This window comes from Oncorhynchus gorbuscha, linkage group LG03 (assembly GCF_021184085.1).
Source record: "Oncorhynchus gorbuscha isolate QuinsamMale2020 ecotype Even-year linkage group LG03, OgorEven_v1.0, whole genome shotgun sequence".
Taxonomy (NCBI): domain Eukaryota; kingdom Metazoa; phylum Chordata; class Actinopteri; order Salmoniformes; family Salmonidae; genus Oncorhynchus; species Oncorhynchus gorbuscha.
Genome location: NC_060175.1, coordinates 30,526,462 through 30,551,767, shown reverse-complemented (window position 1 = coordinate 30,551,767; position 25,306 = coordinate 30,526,462). Strand labels below are relative to the sequence as shown.

The 25,306-nt window shown below is 44.4% G+C and overlaps 1 protein-coding gene across 1 annotated transcript; it reads left to right on the top strand.

Annotated features, from left to right (window-relative positions):
* The first annotated feature begins 2,305 nt into the window (after window positions 1-2,305).
* Window positions 2,306-22,362, top strand: mettl1 (methyltransferase 1, tRNA methylguanosine). Its single transcript, XM_046342168.1, has 6 exons — window positions 2,306-2,479; window positions 3,271-3,398; window positions 8,276-8,460; window positions 10,340-10,453; window positions 20,076-20,177; window positions 21,160-22,362. The coding sequence occupies exons 1-6, from the start codon at window positions 2,400-2,402 to the stop codon at window positions 21,274-21,276; spliced, it is 726 nt and encodes a 241-aa protein (XP_046198124.1). The 5' UTR covers window positions 2,306-2,399; the 3' UTR covers window positions 21,277-22,362.
* The last annotated feature ends 2,944 nt before the right edge of the window (window positions 22,363-25,306 follow it).

Sequence of the window (25,306 nt, the reverse complement as noted above, 5' to 3'; positions counted from 1 at the left end):
GCAACAATTTCAAATATTTTACTGCGTTACAGTTCATATAAGGAAGTCAGTTAATTTAAATACATTCTTTAGGCCCTAATCTATTGATTTCACATGACTAGGAATTCACATATGCATTTGTTGGTCACAGATATCTTTAAAAAAGGTAGGGATGTGGATCGGAAAACCAGTCAGTATCTGGTGTGACCACCATTTGCCTCATGCAGCGTGGCACGTCTCCTTCACATAGAGTTGATCAGGCTGTTGATTGTGGCCTTTGAATGTTGTCCCACTTCTCTTCAATGGCTGTGAGAACTTGCTGGATATTGCCGGGCATTGGAACATTGTCGTACACGTTGATCCAGAGCATCCCAAACATGCTCAATGGGTAACATGTCTGGTGAGTATGCAGGCCATGGAAGAATTGGGACATATTCAGCTTCCAGGAATTGTGTACAGATCCTTGCGATATGGGGCTGTGCATTATCATGCTGAAACATGAGGTGATGGCGGCGCATGAATGGCACGACAATGGGCCTCAGAATCTTGTCACGGTATCTCTGTACGTTCAAATTGCCATCGATAAAATGCAGTTTTGTTCATTGTCCGTAGCTTATACCTTCCCATACCATAACCCCACCGCCCCAATGGGGCACTCTGTTCACAATGTTGACATCAGTAAACCGCTCACCCACATGACGCCATAAACGTGGTCTGCGGTTGTGAGGCCGGTTGGACATACTGTCAAATTCTCTAAAATTACGTTGGAGGCGGCTTATTGAACAATTAACATTATTGATTCAATTAACATTGAATTCTCTGGTGGGAAAAGCTCTGGTGGACATTCCTGTATTCAGCATGCCAATTGCACACTCCCTCAAAACGTGAGACATCTGTGGCCTTGGGTTGTGTGACAAAACTGCACATTTTAAAGTGGCTTTTTATTGTCCCCAGCACAAGGTGCACCTGTGGAATGATCATGCTGTTTAATCAACTTCTTGATATGCCACAGCTGTCAGGTGGATGGATTATGTTGGCAAAGGAGAAATGCTCACTAACAGCGATATAAACAAGTTTGTGCACAGAATTAGAGAGAAATTAGCTTTTTGTGCGAATGGACAATTTCTGTGTTATTTTATTTCAGCTCATGAAACATGGGACCAACACTTTACATGTTGCCTTTATGTTTTTGTTCAGTGTAGTAACTGGAATAAGCAATTTCCTAAATGTGTCAAGTGCAGTGTCTGGTTGGTCCTCCTTACACATCACAGACCAGCAAATATGCTTTACATCTTCAACATAGGAATCACTACAAAACGTATTGTATGACTTCTTATACACTATATTAAGGCCATCCTTTGGAACTTAGTTTTTTCTAGATATGGCTGATATATTATCACTACATCCGGTGGATTTGAATACTGCTTTAGAGTAGATATCTGTAGCATTAGTAATGATGTGATCAATACATGTGAATGATTTCATACCTGTGCTGTTTGTAAATACCCTGGTAGATTGACTGATAACCTGAACCAGGTTACAGGCACTGGTTACAGTTAAACATGTTTTCTTGAGTGGGCATCTTGATGAAAGCCAGTCAATATTTAGGTCACCCAGAAAATATACCTCTCTCTTGATATCACATATATTATCAAGCATTTCACACATATTATCCAGATACTGACTGTTAGCACTTGGTGGTCTATAGCAGCTTCCCACAATAATAGGCTTTAAGTGAGGCAGGTGAACTTGTAGCCATGTTACTTCAACAGCATTTAACATCAGATCCTCTCTAAACTTTACAGGAATATGACTCTGAACATAAATGGAGACACCTCCACCATTGGCATTCATTTCTCCTCTGAAGATGTTGAACTATGTATTACTACTACTGTATCATGAAAGGTATTATCGAAGTGAGTTTCAGAGATAGTCATTACATGTACAAAAGTAAAATATGCCAAAACGAATGTGAATTTGGTTGGGTCACCCAAAAGTTAGATATTTCAGCTTATAAGGAAGTGCATTGGAGATGATGTACCCACTGTGACTATTAAGACAGATCGAAAACAGAAACAGCATATCCTTAAGGAATCCTTAATGTTGAACAGGTAAAATAGAATAATGTCCAAAGAGATGTGTCCCGGTGCAAATAAACTGGTATGCAACAGTTCTCTTTCATTGAGGTGAGAAACATAATGTAAACATTTGAATTGATACAATTCAGCAGTGGATCCATATTTATTAGCTATAGACGCGTTGGATGGTTTGTAGCACCACAACCAATTAGAATCCAGAACATGTGATCGTCATCTGGTGACGTAAAAAGGAAGCGACCGAAAACGAACACCGTTAGAGCGAAGTACATACGTCGTTAGTACATTTCAATCTAATCACTAAATACATAAATTAAAAACAAAATGAGCGTGTCGATGCCCCAGAAGCGATATTACAGGCAGCGAGCCCACTCGAATCCAATGGCAGACCACACGTTTGAATAGTGAGTCACTCGTCATTCCGTTTGGTAAAAGGTTTAGCAAGCTAACTGTTAGCTAGTTAGCTAACGCATGTTGCCCAAGCTTCTAGTCGATGTACTACTTACTGTATGTTGTAATTCATTTCACACCACAGCTTTATATAGCAATACATTCTCAAACGCAAAACGTTCTCTAAGCTAGATTGCTTTTACGCCTCTATGCTTCCGTGTGGAGTTTGCGTCGCTTGTTTAGATGCCAGACGACGGAACAGTTTTACAAGTCACAATGTTGAATAAACTCATTTGAACCTTTTCAAAAATATCCATAGGAAAGTAAGTATCATTAAAACGACTTTCCAAAACGCGTGGCTTTTGGTTTGTTTATCACTTAACACAAGCTCACACATTACTAAGTGAAAAGTCTGTTTAATAAAACCTTTCTGTGGTTATTTTTTTCCAAAGTTTCCAACGTCATAAAGACCAACCAAGTGGACAACCAGCAGATTAAGTTCAAATGACAGTTTATACAACATTCTGGCTACACAAGTCCAATTGTATATATACATCATTGCACAAGACACATTACAAACATGTAAATAAAATAAAGGCTTTTTCTAATCTGCAAGCTAGCTTGCTTTTATGTCAGTAAACTGGTATTAAAGGCTACTTTTTGTAAACATAAGGAAAGTACTGCATTGGATTAGAAGTCAATGTTGGTGATGTCATTTACATCTGTTTCACCTCGTGCTGGTCAACATTTGCTGAGGTATGTTGATTTCATACACACTTTTACCTATTTCACCATGACCTCTCAGCCCTGTCTGTCCAGAGGACATGGACTGGTCCCAGCTGTACCCGGAGTTCTTCAGTGACCACCAGTCGACCCAAAAGGCTGCACAAGTGGAGTTTGCAGACATCGGCTGTGGATATGGGGGACTCCTAGGTATGGGATGATCTTCTAATCCATGATATTTCCTCACCCTTGTTACCCTAACTCCAGTCTTTATCATTCTCATGCTTACTAACAAAAATACTCAACCATCAATTGTTGACAGGGGACTATCTGCCCTACACTGAAATTATGTGAGTGAGATGGTCCTTTTTAGGTGTTGTTTTTGGTTGTTCCATCTGAGGGTGCTGTTGACTTAGAACATGGTCAAGAGATTTGGCTTGGAAGGTTCTTTCATTGTACACTCAGTAACCAGTTCACGAAAATGGCTCGATCCTATAGACAGTGAGTCACATGGCCTTGGCTTGTTATATAAAACAGGCATTGAGGTTTTCAGTTACTGTTCGCTTGAACATTAGAATGGCAAAAGGACTGACCTAAGCGACTTTGAGGGTGGTATGATCGTCGATGCCAGGCGCGCCGGTTCCAGTATCTCAGAAATGGCTTGCCACATGGGCCTTTCACGCACGACAGTGTCTAGGGTTTACCAAGGATGGTGTGACAAACAAATAAAATCCAGTCAGCGGACGTCCTTTGGGTCGAAGGAGAATGGCAAGAATCGTGCACACTAACAGGCGGGCCACAAACAGGCAAATAATGGTGCAGTACAACGGTGGTGTGCAGAATGGCATCTCGGAAATCACAACTTGTTGGTCTTTGTCACGGATGGGCTATTACAGCAGACGACCACACCGGAATCCACTCCCTATCACCTAAAAACAAGAAGAAGCAACTTCAGTGGGCACGTGATCACCAACACTGGATAATTAAGGGCTTGTAAGTAAGTATTTCACGGTAAAGTCTACACTTGTTGTATTCGGCGCATGTGACAAATTAAGTTTGATTTGAATTGAGGAGTGAAAAAACATAGCCTAGTCTGACAAATCCCGGTTCCTGTTGTGTCATGCTGATAGCAGAGTCAGGTTTTGGTGTAAGCAGCATGAGTCCATGGCCCCATTCTGCCTGGTGTCAACGGTACAGGCTGGTGACTGGTGTAATAGTGCGGGTAATGTTTTTGCCTGGCACACGTTAGGTCCCTTGATACCAATTGAGCAACGTATCCATTTCCCTGAAATAATTCAGTCTGTTCTGGAGGAAAAGGGAAGTCTGACATGGTACTAAATGGTTGTACCGACTAAATTGGCCACTGAGTGTACAGTATATGTCTATATTCCTGGATTAACTGAAAATATCATATTGTATAGTATTTTCTCTGTGAATTTTTATTAGGATCCACATTAGCTAACGCCGTAACATTAGCTAATCTTCCTGGGGTCCAACACCAATTAATAAGACATTAGGAACAATTACAAATTAAGACTTTACAAACTATCACCAATTTATTGCCTTACCTCCTTACTTCATTTGCACACAGATTTTTCTGTTGTGTTATTGACTGTATGTTTGTTTATTCTATGTGTAACTCTGTTGTTTTTGTCACACTGCTTTGCTTTATCTTGGCCAGGTCACAGTTGTAAATGAGAACTTGTTCTCAACTTGCCTACCTGGTTAAATAAAGGTGAAATTTAAAAAAATACTTTACAAACATTTAACAAGTAGACAATACAGACAATTAAAATACCTGACAGGAAACACATTTAACATTCAGTTGATGCTTTCTATTTCCTGTCCAGTCATATGGTCTATCACATTAGATGTTCTTTCTATTTGCTGTCCAGTCATATGGTCTATCACATTAGATGTTCTTTCTATTTCCTGTCCAGTCATATGGTCTATCACATTAGATGTTCTTTCTATTTCCTGTCCAGTCATATGGTCTATCACATTAGATGTTCTTTCTATTTCCTGTCCAGTCATATGGTCTATCACATTAGATGTTCATATGGTTTCATTAGATTTCCTGTCCAGTCATATGGTCTATCTCATTAGATGTTCTTTCTATTTGCTGTCCAGTCATATGGTCTATCTCATTAGATGTTCTTTCTATTTCCTGTCCAGTCATATGGTCTATCACATTAATGTTTTGATTTTTTCCTGAAGGTGGATTTACTTCTTGCCTGAGAAATATGGATTGGTAAAGAGTTCCATTCAGCTATGACTTTATATAAAACTGTAGATTTAAGGTGATTTGTCCCTGGGTTGTCTTAGATGCCCTGAATTTACCTGTCTGGTTTACATTTACATTTAAGTCATTTAGCAGACGCTCTTATCCAGAGCGACTTACAAATTGGTGCATTCACCTTATGACATCCAGTGGAACAGCCACTTTACAATAGTGCAACTAAATCTTTTAAGGGGGGGGGTGAGAAGGATTACTTTATCCTATCCTAGGTATTCCTTAAAGAGGTGGGGTTTCAGGTGTCTCCGGAGGGTGGTGATTGACTCCGCTGTCATGGCGTCGTGAGGGAGTTTGTTCCACCATTGGGGGGCCAGAGCAGCGAACAGTTTTGACTGAGCTGAGCGGGAACTGTACTTCTTCAGTGGTAGGGAGGCGAGCAGGCCAGAGGTGGATGAACGCAGTGCCCTTGTTTGGGTGTAGGGCCTGATCAGAGCCTGGAGGTACTGAGGTGCCGTTCCCCTCACAGCTCCGTAGGCAAGCACCATGGTCTTGTAGCGGATGCGAGCTTCAACTGGAAGCCAGTGGAGAGAGCGGAGGAGCGGGGTGACGTGAGAGAACTTGGGAAGGTTGAACACCAGACGGGCTGCGGCGTTCTGGATGAGTTGTAGGGGTTAATGGCACAGGCAGGGAGCCCAGCCAACAGCGAGTTGCAGTAATCCAGACGGGAGATGACAAGTGCCTGGATTAGAACCTGCGCCGCTTCCTGTGTGAGGCAGGGTCGTACTCTGCGGATGTTGTAGAGCATGAACGTACAGGAACGGGCCACCGCCTTGATGTTAGTTGAGAACGACGGGGTGTTGTCCAGGATCACGCCAAGGTTCTTAGCGCTCTGGGAGGAGGACACAATGGAGTTGTCAACCGTGACACAATGGAGTTGTCAACCGTGATGGCGAGATCATGGAACGGGCAGTCCTTCCCCGGGAGGAAGAGCAGCTCCGTCTTGCCGAGGTTCAGCTTGAGGTGGTGATCCGTCATCCACACTGATATGTCTGCCAGACATGCAGAGATGCGATTCGCCACCTGGTCATCAGAAGGGGGAAAGGAGAAGATTAATTGTGTGTCGTCTGCATAGCAATGATAGGAGAGACCATGTGAGGTTTTGACGGAGCCAAGTGACTTGGTGTATAGCGAGAATAGGAGAGGGCCTAGAACAGAGCCCTGGGGGACACCAGTGGTGAGAGCGCGTGGTGAGGAGACAGATTCTCGCCACGCCACCTGGTAGGAGCGACCTGTCAGGTAAGACGCAATCCAAGCGTGGGCCGCGCCGGAGATGCCCAACTCGGAGAGGGTGGAGAGGAGGATCTGATGGTTCACAGTATCGAAGGCAGCCGATAGGTCTAGAAGGATGAGAGCAGAGGAGAGAGAGTTAGCTTTAGCAGTGCGGAGCGCCTCCGTGATACAGAGAAGAGCAGTCTCAGTTGAATGGCTAGTCTTGAAACCTGACTGATTTGGATCAAGAAGGTCATTCTGAGAGAGATAACGGGAGAGCTGGCCAAGGACGGCACGTTCAAGAGTTTTGGAGAGAAAAGAAAGAAGGGATACTGGTCTGTAGTTGTTGACATCGGAGGGATCGAGTGTAGGTTTTTTCAGAAGGGGTGCAACTCTCGCTCTCTTGAAGACGGAAGGGACGTAGCCAGCGGTCAGTGATGAGTTGATGAGCGAGGTGAGGTAAGGGAGAAGGTCTCCGGAAATGGTCTGGAGAAGAGAGGAGGGGATAGGGTCAAGCGGGCAGGGCTTGGTTTAGTGGTTATGCATGTTGCTAGTATGTACTACCTGGCCTGAGAATATAACATTCCTGAAGAAAATCATAAGACTGGATAGTAATTTGTTTTCAGCGTGAAGCCATGAGAGATTCTGATGCATTTGGATAATATACGGTTAGAGCAATGAAGAGCTAATCTGGCAGCCCTGTTTAGAGCAATGAAGAGCTAATCTGGCAGCCCTGTTTAGAGCAATGAAGAGCTAATCTGGCAGCCCTGTTTAGAGCAATGAAGAGCTAATCTGGCAGCCCTGTTTAGAGCAATGAAGAGCTTATCTGGCAGCCCTGTTTAGAGCCATTTGGAGATTTTTTAAATATTTATTTGCTGCAGATATAAAAAAGTTAGAATTATTATGCCTTTGTATTGAATATACAGAGAAAATAACCTATAGAGATGAATTCAGGGAAAGCAATCTAATCGTATTTGTCACATGCACCAAATACAGCAGGTGTAGACATTACTGTGAAATGCTTACTTATGAGAACTTTCCCCAACAATGCAGAGTTAAAAAATATGAACAATGTGCAGAAACGGTAACACAATAAAGTAACGAGAGTATATACAAGGAGTACTGGTACGAGTCAATGTGAAGGGGTACTAGGTAATTGAGGTAATATGTACATGTAAGTTGGGGTAAAAGTAACTAGGCAATCGGGATAGATAATAAACAGTAGCAGCAGCGTGTGAATGTGTATGGTGTTAATTTGCTTGTGTGTGTTGGAATGTCAATGTAGTATGTGTGAGTGCATAGAGCCGGTGCAAAAGAGTCATTGCAAATGGTAAGGGTAGCCATTTTATCAACTGTCAAGCAGTCTTGTGGCTTGGGGGTAGAAGTTGTTCAGGAGCCTTTTGGTCTCAGGCCTGGCGATACTGCATGCTGTGCGAATCGGAGTATGACTTTTCAACATTCAGTATCCTCTCTTTTTCCACAGCCATCATTATCATAATAGACTGTTTTAGTGGTTCTTGCAACTCTTTTTTGGCCACCTGTTCCCAGGTCAGATTAATAACCTACCTCCTCTCTGTCTCAGTGGAGTTATCCCCGCTCTTTCCAAAGAAACTGATTCTGGGCCTGGAGATCCGTGTCAAAGTGTCTGATTATGTCCAGGACCGTATCCGCTCCCTGCGTGCAGCAGAGACGGACAGCTATCAGAACATTGCCTGCTTACGGAGCAACGCCATGAAGTACCTGCCCAACTTCTTCTCCAAGGGACAGGTACTTAACCGTTCCCTCCCGTTATTCTGTCATATTTTACCCGTTTTTTTCTGTGAAGTGTACTGTGACAAATTTGTTTGTAAAATACACTTTAAATAAATGATGATGATGAATGACGTAGCCAGAGACCATCTGGGGTTGTCAGCCACATAACACAAATAATGTTTATTTGTAGACACATCTGTCAAACACCTCACCTCTAAATAGTACTGCACTTAATCCCTTCAAGCTTTCAAAGTGTTTTGATGCCTGGCAAAGATGCTCAAATTCAAATGGTGTTCGCTATACTTTTGTACAGCTTTCTGACCATTGGGCATTGAGGGTTTGTGAAGCTATCCAGCGTAGTGATTTTTAAATTAAGTGTCCTTCCTATCAACCACAATATAATTATTTCTAAACTTGAAATGCCCATGTCTGTTTTAGGTAGTTTACAGCCCTCTAGTGGCAACAATAGGAAGTGTTTGATCAGCAGCAGTAGGTATCAATATGACAGGTTCAGAAACTTAGTTCTCGTGTCTATACCAGAGAGTAACAATGGCTAATGATTTCCAAACCTTATGTCACAACCCAGAGATTTTAGCCTCTAATGAATTTCTCAACAAAGGTGAAGCCATGCCAGTGACCACATGCCAGGCGTCACATCAGCTGAGCATACACTAATCAGTATTTTACAGCCTAATAGTGGAGGGTTTATCCTTTCAATTCAACCCAATTAATCAGAATGACTTTGATAAAACAAGCACTAGCTTAGCCTACATAGTGGAACCTCCAGTACCAGGACTGAGTAACCTAAATCAAACTTTGTAAAGCACATTTAAAATCGCAGCACCGATTAGTGAAAAAATAAAAGTGAAAATATTACATGTAAATGCAAATAAGAAATTATAAAATGTCACATTTTCCTTCAACTTCTTGTGTCGGAGTATAGCTCCTTGGCTGGGTTTGAATAGACACATTGACACAATGTGAGACATAGCAGACAGTAGTACATCAGGTAGGAGACAGTAAATGTGTTGATGCCGGAGGCTGAAAACTGAAAGGAACGCGAAAACGGTGTAGATTTTATCTATGGAAGAAATAGCCCCACGGTACTATTTTTACCGTCTTGGCTGTAATGACATCATTGAGACCTGCCCATTCTGTGTAGAGGACTAAGTGCTTTGGAAAAACACAGACCGACCGACACACACACACACTCTATCATATGTACACACATAATCGGGAGCCCCTGAGCGATATTTGAACACCCACATGCATGATGTTGTGTGGGTAGAAACGGCGCTATACTCCCCAATATGTCTTCTCTCTTTGTTTCCCCTCAGTTTTTTACACTGTGCCAGAGCACTAATTAAAGTAGTGAAGAGCGGGGCCGTCTCAACCCCCCTGGGGCGACGGCAGTCCTCTGTGATTGTCCCCCCGTTTTCTGTCTTTACATTATTTATTTGAATGAATAAAAAAGATTGACCTGGAACAGTTTTTAATATTGCAACCAGACTAATAGTTATGTACATCTTGTGAAAGGGAGGGGGACTTTATCTTAATAAAAATCCCTTAGAGGGAATTTCCACCTTTACAATCCGGGCTGTCTGACAACTGACACAAAAATATTATGAAAACTACAGAGAGCTGACTCTATAATAACTTGATAGACTGGTTTGAATAATAGCCACATTGATACACTGGTTTGATACAAGAGAATATTTAGCACCATAGTCCTCGTTTTCACAAACTGGGAGAGTAGTACCAGAGAAAGTAAAACCTGGAGGACTTAATTTATCTTTGTTTCTTCACTGAGGTCAGTTGAACTTGAGATGCCTGGTCTGTCTGTCTGGTCTTATTTGCATTGTGACCATTTTGTTTTGTTGATTTCTCTGTTCAGCTCAGTAAGATGTTCTTCCTGTTTCCTGACCCGCACTTCAAGAAGACCAAGCACAAGTGGAGGATCATCAGTCCCACTCTGTTGGCTGAGTACGCCTACACACTGAGAGTAGGGGTAAGGACAGCGCATAGTACGCCTACACACTGAGAGTAGGGGTAAGGACAGCGCATAGTATGCCTACACACTGAGAGTAGGGGTAAGGACAGTGCATAGTATGCCTACACACTGAGAGTAGGGGTAAGGACATCGCATAGTACGCCTACACACTGAGAGTAGGGGTAAGGACATCGCATAGTACGCCTACACACTGAGAGTAGGGGTAAGGACAGCGCATAGTACCCCTACACACTGAGAGTAGGGGTAAGGACAGCGCATAGTACCCCTACACACTGAGAGTAGGGGTAAGGACAGCGCATAGTACCCCTACACACTGAGAGTAGGGGTAAGGACAGCGCATAGTACCCCTACACACTGAGAGTAGGGGTAAGGACAGGGCATAGTACCCCTACACACTGAGAGTAGGGGTAAGGACAGGGCATAGTACCCCTACACACTGAGAGTAGGGGTAAGGACAGCGCATAGTACGCCTACACACTGAGAGTAGGGGTAAGGACATCGCATAGTACGCCTACACACTGAGAGTAGGGGTAAGGACAGCGCATAGTACGCCTACACACTGAGAGTAGGGGTAAGGACAGCGCATAGTACCCCTACACACTGAGAGTAGGGGTAAGGACAGCGCATAGTACCCCTACACACTGAGAGTAGGGGAAAGGACAGCGCATAGTACCCCTACACACTGAGAGTAGGGGTAAGGACAGGGCATAGTACCCCTACACACTGAGAGTAGGGGGGTAGTACCCCTACACACTGGACAGGGGCATAGTACCCCTACACACTGAGAGTAGGGGTAAGGACAGCGCATAGTACCCCTACACACTGAGAGTAGGGGTAAGGACAGCGCATAGTACACCTAAACTGAAATCAAATCAAATTACACACTGATAGTAGGGTAAGGACATCAGCATAGCACCCTACACACTGAGAGTAGGGGTCAGAGAAAAGTACCCCTAAACACTGAAACCCAGCCTAAAACGCCCACACAAACAGCAAACGCCTACACAATGCAGGTGTAAAAGGACAGCGCATAGTATGGAAAAACTGAGAGTAGGGGTAGGAAAGTACGCCACACACTGAGAGTAGGGGTAAGGACAAGAAACGCCTACACACTGAAGTAGGGGTAAGGACAGCGCATAGTACGTCCTCACACTGAGGTAGAGATTATAACAGAACATGACCAAGATGTTCAAACCCATAAACACCACTGGTCAGATAGGGGTAAGGCAGAACAGTAGAAACTGGACACTGAGCAGTAGGGGTAAGGACAGATGGACCCCTACACACTGAGAGTAGGGGACAGGACAGGGCATAGTACCCCTACACACTGAGAGTAGGGGTAAGGACAGCGCATAGTACGCCTACACACTGAGAGTAGGGGTAAGGACATCGCATAGTACGCCTACACACTGAGAGTAGGGGGTAAGGACAGCTCAGGTCACACTGAGAGTAGGAGAAGGACAGAGCATAGTACCCCTACACACTGAGAGTAGGGGGTGGACCATAGTACCCCTACACACTGAGAGTAGGGGCCAGGTGGAGATTATACACACAGTAGGGGTAAGGACAAGATGTTCACCCCTACACACTGAAATAAGGACAGCATAGTACACCTACACACTGAATAGGGGTAAGGACAGAATAGTACCCCTGACACACTGAGAGCAGGGGCATGGACAGCGCATAGGACACCTACACACTGAGAGTAGGGGTAAGGACAGGCATAGTACCCCTACACACTGGTAGGGGTAAGGGCGCATAGCACCCCTACACACTGAGAGTAGGGGTAAGGACAGCGCATAGTATGCCTACACACTGAGAGTAGGGGTAAGGACAGCGCATAGTACGCCTACACACTGAGAGTAGGGGTAAGGACATCGCATAGTACGCCTACACACTGAGAGTAGGGGTAAGGACAGCGCATAGTACGCCTACACACTGAGAGTAGGGGTAAGGACAGCGCATAGTACCCCTACACACTGAGAGTAGGGGTAAGGACAGCGCATAGTACCCCTACACACTGAGAGTAGGGGTAAGGACAGCGCATAGTACCCCTACACACTGAGAGTAGGGGTAAGGACAGCGCATAGTACCCCTACACACTGAGAGTAGGGGTAAGGACAGCGCATAGTACCCCTACACACTGAGAGTAGGGGTAAGGACAGGGCATAGTACCCCTACACACTGAGAGTAGGGGTAAGGACAGGGCATAGTACCCCTACACACTGAGAGTAGGGGTAAGGACAGCGCATAGTACCCCTACACACTGAGAGTAGGGGTAAGGACAGCGCATAGTACCCCTACACACTGAGAGTAGGGGTAAGGACAGCGCATAGTACACCTACACACTGAGAGTAGGGGTAAGGACAGCGCATAGTACCCCTACACACTGAGAGTAGGGGTAAGGACAGCGCATAGCACCCCTACACACTGAGAGTAGGGGTAAGGACAGAGAATAGTACCCCTAAACACTGAGAGTAGGGGTAAGGACAGCGCATAGTACGCCTACACACTGAGTGTAGAGGTAAGGACAGCGTATAGTACGCCTACACACTGAGAGTAGGGGTAAGGACAGCGCATAGTATGCCTACACACTGAGAGTAGGGGTAAGGACAGCGCATAGTACGCCTACACACTGAGAGTAGGGGTAAGGACATCGCATAGTACGCCTACACACTGAGAGTAGGGGTAAGGACAGCGCATAGTACGCCTACACACTGAGAGTAGGGGTAAGGACAGCGCATAGTACCCCTACACACTGAGAGTAGGGGTAAGGACAGCGCATAGTACCCCTACACACTGAGAGTAGGGGTAAGGACAGCGCATAGTACCCCTACACACTGAGAGTAGGGGTAAGGACAGCGCATAGTACCCCTACACACTGAGAGTAAGGGTAAGGACAGAGAATAGTACCCCTAAACACTGAGAGTAGGGGTAAGGACAGCGCATAGTACCCCTACACACTGAGAGTAGGGGTAAGGACAGAGCATAGTACCCCTACACACTGAGTAGGGGTAAGGACAGTGCATAGTACCCCTACACACTGAGAGTAGGGGTAAGGACAGGGCATAGTACCCCATAACACTGAGAGTAGGGGTAAGGACAGGGCATAGTACCCCTACACATTGAGAGTAGGGGTAAGGACAGAGCATAGTACACACTGAGAGTAGGGGTAAGGACAGTGCATAGTACCCCTACACACTGAGAGTAGGGGTAAGGACAGGGCATAGTACCCCTACACACTGAGAGTAGGGGTAAGGACAGGGCATAGTACCCCAAACACTGAGAGTAGGGGTAAGGACAGGGCATAGTACCCCTACACATTGAGAGTAGGGGTAAGGACAGAGAATAGTACCCCTAAACACTGAGAGTAGGGGTAAGGACAGAGCATAGTACACACTGAGAGTAGGGGTAAGGACAGGGCATAGTACCCCTAAACACTGAGAGTAGGGGTAAGGACAGAGAATAGTACCCATAAACACTGAGAGTAGGGGTAAGGACAGAGCATAGTACCCCTACACACAGAGTAGGGGTAAGGACAGAGCATAGTACCCCGACATTTAAATTTGTCATTTAGCAGATGCTCTTATCCAAAGCAACTTACAGTTAGTGCATACATCTTAAGATAGCTGAGACAACCACATATACACAGGCATAGCAAGTACACTTTTTCTCAAAGTAGTCGAGGTGAGGAGGGGGATTATTTAAGATGCTGTTTGAAGAGGTAGGGTTTCAGGTGCTTTCAGAAGATGGGCAGGGGCTCTGCTGTCCTAGCTTCAGTGGGAAGCTGGTTCCACCATTGGAGTGGCAGGATAGAGAACAGCTTGGACTGGGCTGAGCGGGAGTTCCCTCTTCTAGGGGTGAGGGCCGAGAGACCAGAGGTGGCAGAATGGAGTTCTCGGGTTGGGGTGTAGGGGCAGTTCCTCTTGCTGCTCTGTAGGCACACACCATGGTCTTGTAGTGGATGCGAGCTTCGTGTGGAAGCCACTGGAGTGTGTAGAACAGAGGGTAGCCCAGCCAACCGCGAGTTGCAGTAGTCCAGACGGGGGATGACAAGTGCCTGGATTTTCCTGTGTGAGGGAGGGTCGTACTCTACGGATGGTGTAGAGCTTGAACCTGCAGGAGTGTCACTGCTTTGATGTTTGCATAGAACAACAGGGTGTTGTCCAGTGTCACGCCATGGTTCTTTGTACTCTGGGAGGGTGACACTGGAGTTGTCAACTGTGGTGGAGAGATCTTTGAGCGGGCAGGCCTTACCCGGAAGAGAGGCTCAGTCTTGTTGAGCTTGAGGTGATGGGCCGACATCCAGGCTGAAATATCGGCTAGGCACGCAGAGATGTCAGAAGGGGGAAGGAGAAAAGTAGTTAAGTGTCACCCACATAGCAATGATAGGAGAAAGACCATGTGAGGATATGAAAGAGCCGAGTGACTTGGTGTAGAGAGAGAAGAGGAGACGGCCTAGGACTGAGCCCTGGGGGACACCAGTAGGGAGAGTATGTGATGCAGACACAGATCCTCTCCACGGCACCTGAAAAGAACGGCCTGCCAGGTAAGATGCAATCCAAGTGTGTACAGAGCCTGAGACGCCCAGCCCTGAGAGGGTGGAGAGGAGGACCTGACAGAGCCTGAGACGCCCAGCCCTGAAAGGGTGGAGAGGAGGATATGATAGTTCACGGTGTTGAAGGCAGTGGATGGATTTAGGAGGAGGAGAACAGAGGAGAGAGAGTCAGCTTTGGCAGTGTGGAGAGCCTGAGAGAAGAGCAGTCTTGGTTGGAGAAAGAGGTCAAGGCGTAGCCTATACACTGAGAGTAGGGGTAAGGACAGAGCACAGCGTATGGGAGGGGGGTTCATCAGGGGCACCCAAAGTCAACATTTGATTTAGGTAGGTGGTTGAGCAATGGCTCTTCAGTTCCCTTTTCCAACAGCAAGACATATGATACATATGAGAGGACAGTACTAGCTACATTGCATACATGGCCTGGAATTGACTTAACCTTCACTTTCTCTCTATCCTGCTCATTTGTCTATCACCCCCCCCCCTTTGTTTCATACCTGTCAGATTTATGTGGGGCTCTTGGTGTCGGTTCTCTGTGGCAGCGAGGAGAGACTGAGGATTGGGAGAACAATGGGAGTCTTGTGTGTGTGCATGTGGGATTTTAATGTGCTCACGTGCGTCCGTCTGTAGGCTCTACCATTACACTCAGCAGCACTGACATAGGGCCCATGCCAGACACTGATCTCCACTGGGGGGTGGATAGGAGAGCTGTCTAGAGAATTTCCTCTACGGCAATTTAGACGACAGCATCGATCCGCCCCGAACACACTCACACACCTCCATCACACCCTCCCCCGCCTCCATGGCTCCCCACCTCCTGGCCTCAACTTGAACGCTACATCACTGAACTAACATGCGGGCTCTGTGTAAATCTATGCCATCGCTTAGTTTTCCAAGAAAGCCCTGTTCTAATTATACTATCTGTCCATGCTCCAATGTAAACTACAATGACACAGGTTATAAACCTTGATGTTGGCGTTGGGTTATTTCTGTCCTTTTGCGGAAAAAAAGAAACCTTTGCTCTTCAAAGTATTTAAGGCCACCACACTAAGGCATGTTTCAAAGAAAATGTTATTGGTTAAATGCTTACTTATGAGCCCGTTCCCAAAAATGCAGAGTTGGAAAGTGAGACAAATAGTAGCACAATAAAATAACAATAACGAGGCTATATACAACAAGTATCAGTACTGAGTCAATGTGCAGTGGTGCGAGGAAGTTGAGGTAATACAGTATGTACTGTACATGTCGGTAGGGGCAAAAGTGACTAGGCAATCAGGATATATAATAGAGTAGCAGCAGCATATGTGAAAAGTGTGTGTGTGTGGGGTCAATATGCATGTGTGTGTGAGCTTATGTAGTGTGTGTTGGCGTGTCAGTGTAGTATGTGTGTTCATGGGTAGCGTGAAGTGAGTGTGCATAGAGTCAGTGTAGTATGTGTATGTTCATGGGTAGCGTGAAGTGAGTGTGCATAGAGTCAGTGTAGTATGTGTGTGTTCATGGGTAGCGTGAAGTGAGTGTGCATAGAGTCAGTGTAGTATGTGTGTGTTCATGGGTAGCGTGAAGTGAGTGTGCATAGAGTCAGTGTAGTATGTGTGTGTTCATGGGTAGCGTGAAGTGAGGGTGCATAGAGTCAGTGTAGTATGTGTGTGTTCATGGGTAGCATGAAGTGAGTGTGCATAGAGTCAGTGTAGTATGTGTGTGTTCATGAGTAGCGTGAAGTGAGTGTGCATAGTCAGTGTAGTATGTGTGTGTTCATGGGTAGCGTGAAGTGAGTGTGCATAGTCAGTGTAGTATGTGTGTGTTCATGGGTAGCGTGAAGTGAGTGTGCATAGAGTCAGTGTAGTATGTGTGTGTTCATGGGTAGCGTGAAGTGAGTGTGCATAGTCAGTGTAGTATGTGTGTGTTCATGGGTAGCGTGAAGTGAGTGTGCATAGAGTCCGTGTAGTATGTGTGTGTTCATGGGTAGCGTGAAGTGAGTGTGCATAGAGTCAGTGTAGTATGTGTGTGTTCATGGGTAGCGTGAAGTGAGTGTGCATAGAGTCAGTGTAGTATGTGTGTGTTCATGGGTAGCGTGAAGTGAGTGTGCATAAAGTCAGTGTAGTGTGTGTGTTCATGGGTAGCGTGAAGTGAGTGTGCATAGAGTCAGTGTAGTATGTGTGTGTTCATGGGTAGCGTGAAGTGAGTGTGCATAGAGTCAGTGTAGTATGTGTGTGTTCATGGGTAGCGTGAAGTGAGTGTGCATAGTCAGTGTAGTATGTGTGTGTTCATGGGTAGCGTGAAGTGAGTGTGCATAGAGTCAGTGTAGTATGTGTGTGTTCATGGGTAGCATGAAGTGAGTGTGCATAGAGTCAGTGTAGTATGTGTGTGTTCATGAGTAGCGTGAAGTGAGTGTGCATAGTCAGTGTAGTATGTGTGTGTTCAGCGTGTGAGTGTGCATAGCCAGTGTAGTATGTGTGTGTTCATGGGTAGCGTGAAGTGAGTGTGCATAGTCAGTGTAGTATGTGTGTGTTCATGGGTAGCGTGAAGTGAGTGTGCATAGTCAGTGTAGTATGTGTGTGTTCATGGGTAGCGTGAAGTGAGTGTGCATAGTCAGTGTAGAAAAAAATTGCAATAAATAATAAAGGGGGTCAATGTAAATAGTGCAGGAAGCCATTTGATTAACTGTTCAGCAGTCTTATGGTTTGGGAGTAGAAGCTGTTCAGGAGCCTTTTGGTCGCAGACTTGGTCCTCCGGTACCGCTTGCCATGTAGAAGCAGTGAGAACAGTCCATGACTTGGGTGGCTGAAGTCTTTGACAATTTTTGGGGCCTTCTTCTGACACAGCCTGGTATAGAGGTCCTGGATGGCAGGGAGTTTGACTGCAGTGATATACTGGGCCGTACGCCTACCCTCTGTTGCACCTTGTGGTTGGATGCCGAACAGTTGCCATACCCAAGTGGTGATGAAGCCATTCAAGATGCTCTCAATGGTGCAGCTGTATAACATTTTGAAGATCTGAGGGCCCTGACAAATCTTTTCAGCCTCCTGAGGGGGAAGGGATGTTGTCGTGTCGTATTCACGACTGTGCTGGTGTGTTTGGACCATGTTAGGTTCTTACTGATGTGGACACAGAGGAACTTGAAGCTCTCGACCCGCTCCACTTTTCATGTAAAATGTTGAAAGTTAATGGGAAACCAAGGTCATATTCATTAGTACACACTGTTTTGCAACGGGAATTAGTTTTTTATTGGACAAGTTAAGGTACTCCCTGTTTTGGTTAACTTTTTTCCGTCCGTTTGCCATCTAGTGAATACAACCCAGTATTTGTCCTCTGTCTCAAACTAGATTGATACTTAAAGTAAAGCTAAGTCAGTTTGTATGATGATTATGTGTGTCAGTCACGGGCTGCACTGTAAAGGAGCTTAAAGTGACCGTTCACTCTAAAATAAAAATTAGTCAGATGTTTGCAGACCTCGTGGTTTCATTTTGATGATCCCGCTGTATGCCTCAACCCCAAATGAATGTAAAGATTTGACGCGGATTAAATTGAGTACCTTCAGAGACTAAATGTAGGTGTTTTAAGCTAATTCCTGTCAGTTTTACACATTTAGCCATGACTGTTCTTGTGCTATCTGAGTGACTCAAACTTTCAAACAAAATCAATGGGGACCCAATACCATGAGAATTACTTCTGAATGCATCATATAGGGAATTTTAGATTATCCTTGACTGTCTCGCTTTTACTTAGGTGATTGTTAGTTCTTATTTAACAATATATTCGGTCCATTATTTTTTCTACATACTTTATATCTGGTTGTAGTCTAAGTTTACACTAAACTTTTACCATAAAAAAAAAAGCCCGAATAAACTAAACAAATAGCGGCCCACCCTTGACTTTTCTATGCAGAAAAAAACCCTGGCCTTATAATATGGTGCTTGTTTTTCCCATTCATTTGGAATTGAGTAACAGATTGTGGGACGTGGACTCATCTCGACATTAGTACGAGGGCCGGCTAAACCGTGCCAATATATCCTCCAAACGCCGGGTTTGAGGGCATTATCACTTTTATACAACGGGTTACCAACATATTCAAATAAGGATTTACATATTTTCATAAAAAATGTTGTTTTGATGAATTTATTCATACTATTTAATCCGTCCACAAGATATAGTCCCGACACAAATCTAGGGTTGTTACCCAAGCCGGCTGGTCATTCGTTCTATCGGTTTGGTTGCTAGAGATGCGACCCAGTTGTTCAGTCTTTTTGTTCTGGATCTATGGACGCGACCGAGTCGTTTGTTCTAAATGTTCCATTGCCATACTGGCTGGCAACGTTCTTATCCCTTACTTGCTAGCTAGCCAACTATGGCTAACTTACAGTCACATCAAAAAGTGCAGCCTGAATAGCAGCAAAGTAGCTGCATTTGAATTTGTTTAAGCTTTTTTCTATTAACATTTATTTGGATACATCCATAACAATGAGCTAATGAGGCATGGATTTCAGCTGGAATAGAATATTGGCTCACTCGTCAGGACACTTTTGTTCAGGGGAGCTAGCCAACAACACAGCTAACACAATCACTTAAAACTCAAGTTGGAAAGACTGCAAACTAGCTGCACTTGATGCAGCTTATTCAAAATGGTGTAGCTTATTCATGATTTCAACTGGCTGAGAAACGCTGCCTGACTGTCTCGTCCCGACACGTTCATTACTATAGGATAGCTGGAGATTGAATTTGAATATTGAAACAATGCTGCAAATGTCAGAGAGAGACAGCAAGGTTTATACAAATCCGAGCTGTTAAAAACAAAATGTTAGTCTAAAAGAATGTGAGAATGTGTAGATGCTTTTTAAGGTGGAGATCAAGTATAAATTGCCTGGTTGGGCTGATGAGGCAGCGGATTGCGCAGTCAGATGGAGCAGAGTAAATAGGCATTTTAACATCATCGATTTAGCCGCTGGTAACTTGTGGAATAGACACCGGCTAGAATGCGGTTTTAACTGCATTCAGGATTAGTCCCACCCACTGTATAAACTTTAATTATGAGGACATTGTGTTTAACCCTTGTTTTGTGTTTCCCAGGGTTTGGTGTACACCAACACAGACGTGGAGGAGGTGCATCTCTGGATGGTAAAACACTTCAGTGAGCATCTGCTGTTCACACGGGTCCCCGATGCAGAACTGGTACGATGACAGACATTTTAGACTGTCCTTCTCAACAATTAATATCGATTCTGTTTTTACTTATGTAATACTTTGTCGTAATATTTGTCATAGAGAAGCCAACCTTGAACCCCATATAAGCAAGTGAGGAATTGATTGTAACAAAGAAGTGAAACTCCTTGGGCCGGAGTTACACAAAGCCATTTTCATGCAAATCTGGTTGCTTGGAACTGAATTGCTTCTTGATTGCTTTGTGAAACACCCCCCAGCAACTCATTTGCAACTTGTTTGCATCCAGTTGCAACTTTTCCACTTTGTGCAACTAGTTGTGTACAACAACAAATCAAAGCAAACGCTTTTGTAACATGATCCATTCGAAGGTTCGGAAACTCTGACCCAGTTGTCATGTCAACAACACAGCTGTCAGTGCTACAGTAAACCCGCGATCAAGGTGGACACAAGACATTAGGTAGCTAGTTTGATAAAACAGTGCTGGCATTTAAGTTGTACAGCCAGTATTTTGTCTAAATCAATCATACAATAATTAAACGGTTGGAGAAACAAATGATTTGTGAAATCATGCCGTAATGCAGCAGATGACAATGGGTGAGTTTAGAATTCTCAAACCATATGGAGGAATGATATGACAAAAGCAGCTTCAATTTGATTGGCTGTTGCATTTATACTTGTATCAGAAAATTTGCTTGTAATTGTCACTTGCAACTAAAATTGTGTGAAAGTTGCTAAGCTTAACTCCAGCCTTACGTTCAGAACTAGATTTTGTGATGTCCAACAATCTTCCTACCTTCCAATTTGGAAAACATTGTCAACATACTTACCAGTATCATACCATTTTTAAGCAGTCACAAATATTATGATTAGGAAACCTGGTAAATGAGACAATCGACAAATAATAATTTTACTATTAAAACCCCCAAAATAGTCATGGTAATATTGGGGTGGCACTCTTCAGACCCTTCAAAATTGTCCCTTTGTTTGGCAGGTTGATGATGTCATCATCAGTCGCTTGGGAACATGCACAGAGGAGGGGAAGAAGGTGCAGAGGAATGGAGGGAAGAACTACCTGGCAGTTTTCCGGAGGGTAGAAGACCAAAATTGAAACCCCAGTTTTACAGACATCTCAGATGGTTAAACTGAACATTTTGCCTTGCTGATAGGAGTACCAGCTCTTCCCATGCAAGGACAGAAAAATGGATGACCAAAATGACTGCTAGCAAAGATTGTCTATTATATTGGCAAGATAGTCAAGTGACCCCTCTAACAATGGAAATACATGTCCTCAAAGATGGAAGGCAGGCCGGAGGAGGCGAGATTAGGTGGGACCATTCTAGGCAATGTGAGAGCAGATATGAGAGAGCAGATATGTGTGTGAACAACATGCCATAGAGATAGAAGACTCATCTTTGTATGTATGCCATAATAGCGTCTGTGACAGCTTGGGCATCTCCATCTTTAAAGTAGTCAATTTTTATCTTCTTCATTGGCTGATTGCTCCCAACTAATAGGAATCCCCACCCAGTTGACTACTTTAAAATGGTGTAAGCCATCAATTGCAATTTCCATGCTAAAAATGGTTATATCCATGATGAGTCCTCTATCACTGACAACTGGCTGAAATGTTGCCGAAATGCCATGTCCACTTGTATCCGTTTATTCGTAACAACCAAAACAATTACGAAACTTCTATTAGATAAAATAAGCCATACATAGCAAATAATCAATAAAAAAGTGTTTACCAAATTCGACACTCATTGACCTTCATACAAAGATTCCTAACTTAGTGGGCTTATTTTCATGGTTGGATTTTGGGCTGAATAAAACCTCTCACTTTGCCTCTTCCTCTCTACTGCTAGGTTTTCTCCAGGGGTAAAACTGGGCTTGTTCATCCCGATTGGTGGACAGTAATATGAATGTGTGGTCATTGGTCAAGGGTTTAAATGGCCAAACTGAAGCATCCACCATGGCCTTTTGTGCCTGAGTTGAGATTGTGATTCTCCGTTTTATGTATTGTTTTTTTGACTTATGCAAGAAGATCAACACTTTAGCCATTATTTATACTCAACCTGTTGCTAATTAGACTGCTCACAAAGGTGTGCTAAATTGGAGATTCATCTGCAATGAAGCTTTGTATTGATTCATTATACTTTCATGACAGCATGAATAAATATGTATTTTTCTCATGCCACTTTTTTCCCCCACCTTTTTAATTGTGGGATGCGATCACTTGTTCCGACCATCTGCCAAACGTTGACTGCTATTTTGGGGTTTTGGTTGAGCCTCCAAGGCTTTTTCTGTTCCAACTTGACAGGGGAAGTGTTGGTTTTGGCTTAGAGCCACTAGTGTTGGAGACTTCACCCTAAATAAAATGAGAGGAACATTGAAGTATAACAGTCATAGATTGAGTTTGAGGGAGACCAGGAGAGGCTTCAGCTAAAATGTAGAGACTTCTTCATTATCTGACCAATCTGGAAGCATTTGCCAAATAATGTTAATTGCAATTATTTAATGCAAAAGTGCATTGACTTCTTTCTGCATGTTACAATGGATGACACAGCTAATGGTATCCCAAATGTTTGCAGACAGTAAGAAGTTTATTGAATGATGTGTATTGTCTGTAAATGTACTTAAGAATGCACTTGCTGTCTGAGACCTACAAGAATCATCCCATAACATATTCATTTGGCTCTGTCCTGAGCAGGGAGAGAGGAGATTGGAGGCATCTGCTTCGAGCAGCATCTGTGTTCTAAATGTCACCCTATTCCCTACATAATGCTCTACTTTTAACCAGTGCCTTATGGGCCCTGGTCAAAATTAGTGCACTATTTAGGGATTAGGGTGCCATTTGTGTCACATCCAGTGGGCCCGTTTAAACTTGAAGTTGGACTTTGCCAGGACTTTGGTCCTTTCAATCCACACTGGTATATTATTCCTGAATCAGGATCAAATGTGTTCATTCAGCACACCTTCGACCATATGGTTTGAAGCATGTCTGTAGAAAAGCCAGAAACGGGATGGTGCAGGTTTGAAATTAGCCTGTTCTACCGCTGCAGGGGGTGTTGGCTAGGAACAGGACAGCACATGCCTCAATAGAGGAACTCCACAGTCAGGAAACCAGGGATGGATACAGTCTGAAATCTCAGGTTCCCTTTCAGTACTTTGGTACAATGCAACTATGGGCAGTCTCACTATCGCAACTTTGAAGAACAAAAATCCCACCTGACAAGGCCAATGAAATCGGTGCTCAGATTAATTCCTTAAATTCTTCTGCTCTTCAACTCATTATGAGCAGGAACAATTCAAATCTAATTTTATTTGTCAAATGCCCCGAATACAAATACTGTGAAATGGGATGCCCTTAACCAACAATGCATAGTTTTAAAAAAAGTAAGAACAATTTGCTAAATAAACTCAAGGAGAAATAGTAACACAATAAAATAACAATAATGAGGCTATATACAAGGGTACCGAGTCAATGTTCGGGGTACAGGTTAGTCAAGGTAATTCAGGTAATATGTACATGTAGGTAGGAGTAAAGTGACTATGCATAGATAAGAGTAGCAGCAGTGCATGTGGGTTTGAGTGTCAGTGTAGTATGTGTGATTGTTTGGTTAGTGTCCAGTGTGTGTACATGGAGTCTGCTCCATGAGAGTCGGTGCAATAAATATTAATAAAATAAGGGTGGTCATTTGCTTAACTGTTCAGCAGTCTTCTGGCTTGGGGGTAGAAGCTGTTAAGGAGCCTTTTGGTCCCAGACTTGGCCCTCTGGTACTGCTTGCCGTGTGGTGGCAAAGAGAACAGTCTATGACTTGGGTGGCTGGAGTCTTTTGACAATTTTTAGAGCTGTCCTCTGACACTGACTAGTATATAGGTCAGCTCCAGTGATGTCCTGGGCCGTAAGCACTACCCTCCGTAGTGCCTTGTGGTTGGATGCTGAGCAGTTGCCATATCAAGTGGTGATGCAACCAGTCAGGATGATCTCGATGGTGCAAATGTAGAACTTATTCAGGATCTGAGGTCCCATGACAAATCTTTTCAGGCTCCTGAGGGGGAATAGGCATTGTCGTACCCTCTTCACAACTGTCTTGGTGAGTTTGAACCATGATAGACCCTTAGTGATGTGGACACCAAGGAACTTCAAGCTCCACTACAGCTCCATTGATGTGAATGGAGGCGTGCTTGACCCGCCTTTTCCTGTAGTCCACGATCAACTCCTTTGTCTAGCTCACGTTGAAGGAGAGGTTGTCGTCCTGGCACCACATTGCCAGGTCTCTGACCACATCCCTGTTGGCTGTCTCGTCGTTTTGTGATCAGGCCTACCACAGTCGTGTCGTCTGCAAATATAATGATGGTGTTGGTGTCGTGGGTGAACAGGGAGTACAGGAAGGAACTAAGCATGGACCTCTGAGGCGCCCCCGTGTTGAGAGTCAGCGTGGTGGATGTATTGTTGCCTACCCTCACCACCTGGGGGTGGCCCGTCAGGAAGTCCAGGATCCAGTTGCAGAGGGAGATCTTCAGTCCCAGGGTCCTTAGCTTAATGAGTTGAGGGCACTATGGTGTTGAACGCTGAGCTGTAGTCAATGAACACCATTCTCACAGGTGTTTTTCCAGGTGGGAAAGGGCAGTGTGGCGTGCAATAGAGATCGAATCATCTGTGGATCTGTTGGGGCGGTAAGCGAATTGGAGTGGGTCCAGGGTTTCTGGGAATGATGGTGTTGATGTGAGCCATGACCAGCCTTTCAAAGCATTTCATGGCTACAGATGTGAGGACTATGGGTCGGTAGTCATTTAGGCAGGTTACCTTGGTGGTCTGCTTGAAACATGTAGGTATTACAGACTCGGTCAGGGAGAGGTTGAAAATGTCAGTTTAGACACTTGCCAGTTAGTCAGCGCATGCTCTGAGTACTCATCCTGTTAATCTCTGGCCCTGCGGCCTTGTGAATGCACACTTTCTTCCGGAGCAACTGGTGTTCTCGTGCATGGTTCAGTGACGCTTGCCTCGAAGGAGCATAAAAGGCATATATCTTGGCTGGGCAGCTCCCGGCTGGGTTTCCCTTTGTAATCCGTGATAGTTTGCAAGCCCTGCCACATCCGACAGTGTCCAATTTAAATGTCCAATTTGCCAAATATTG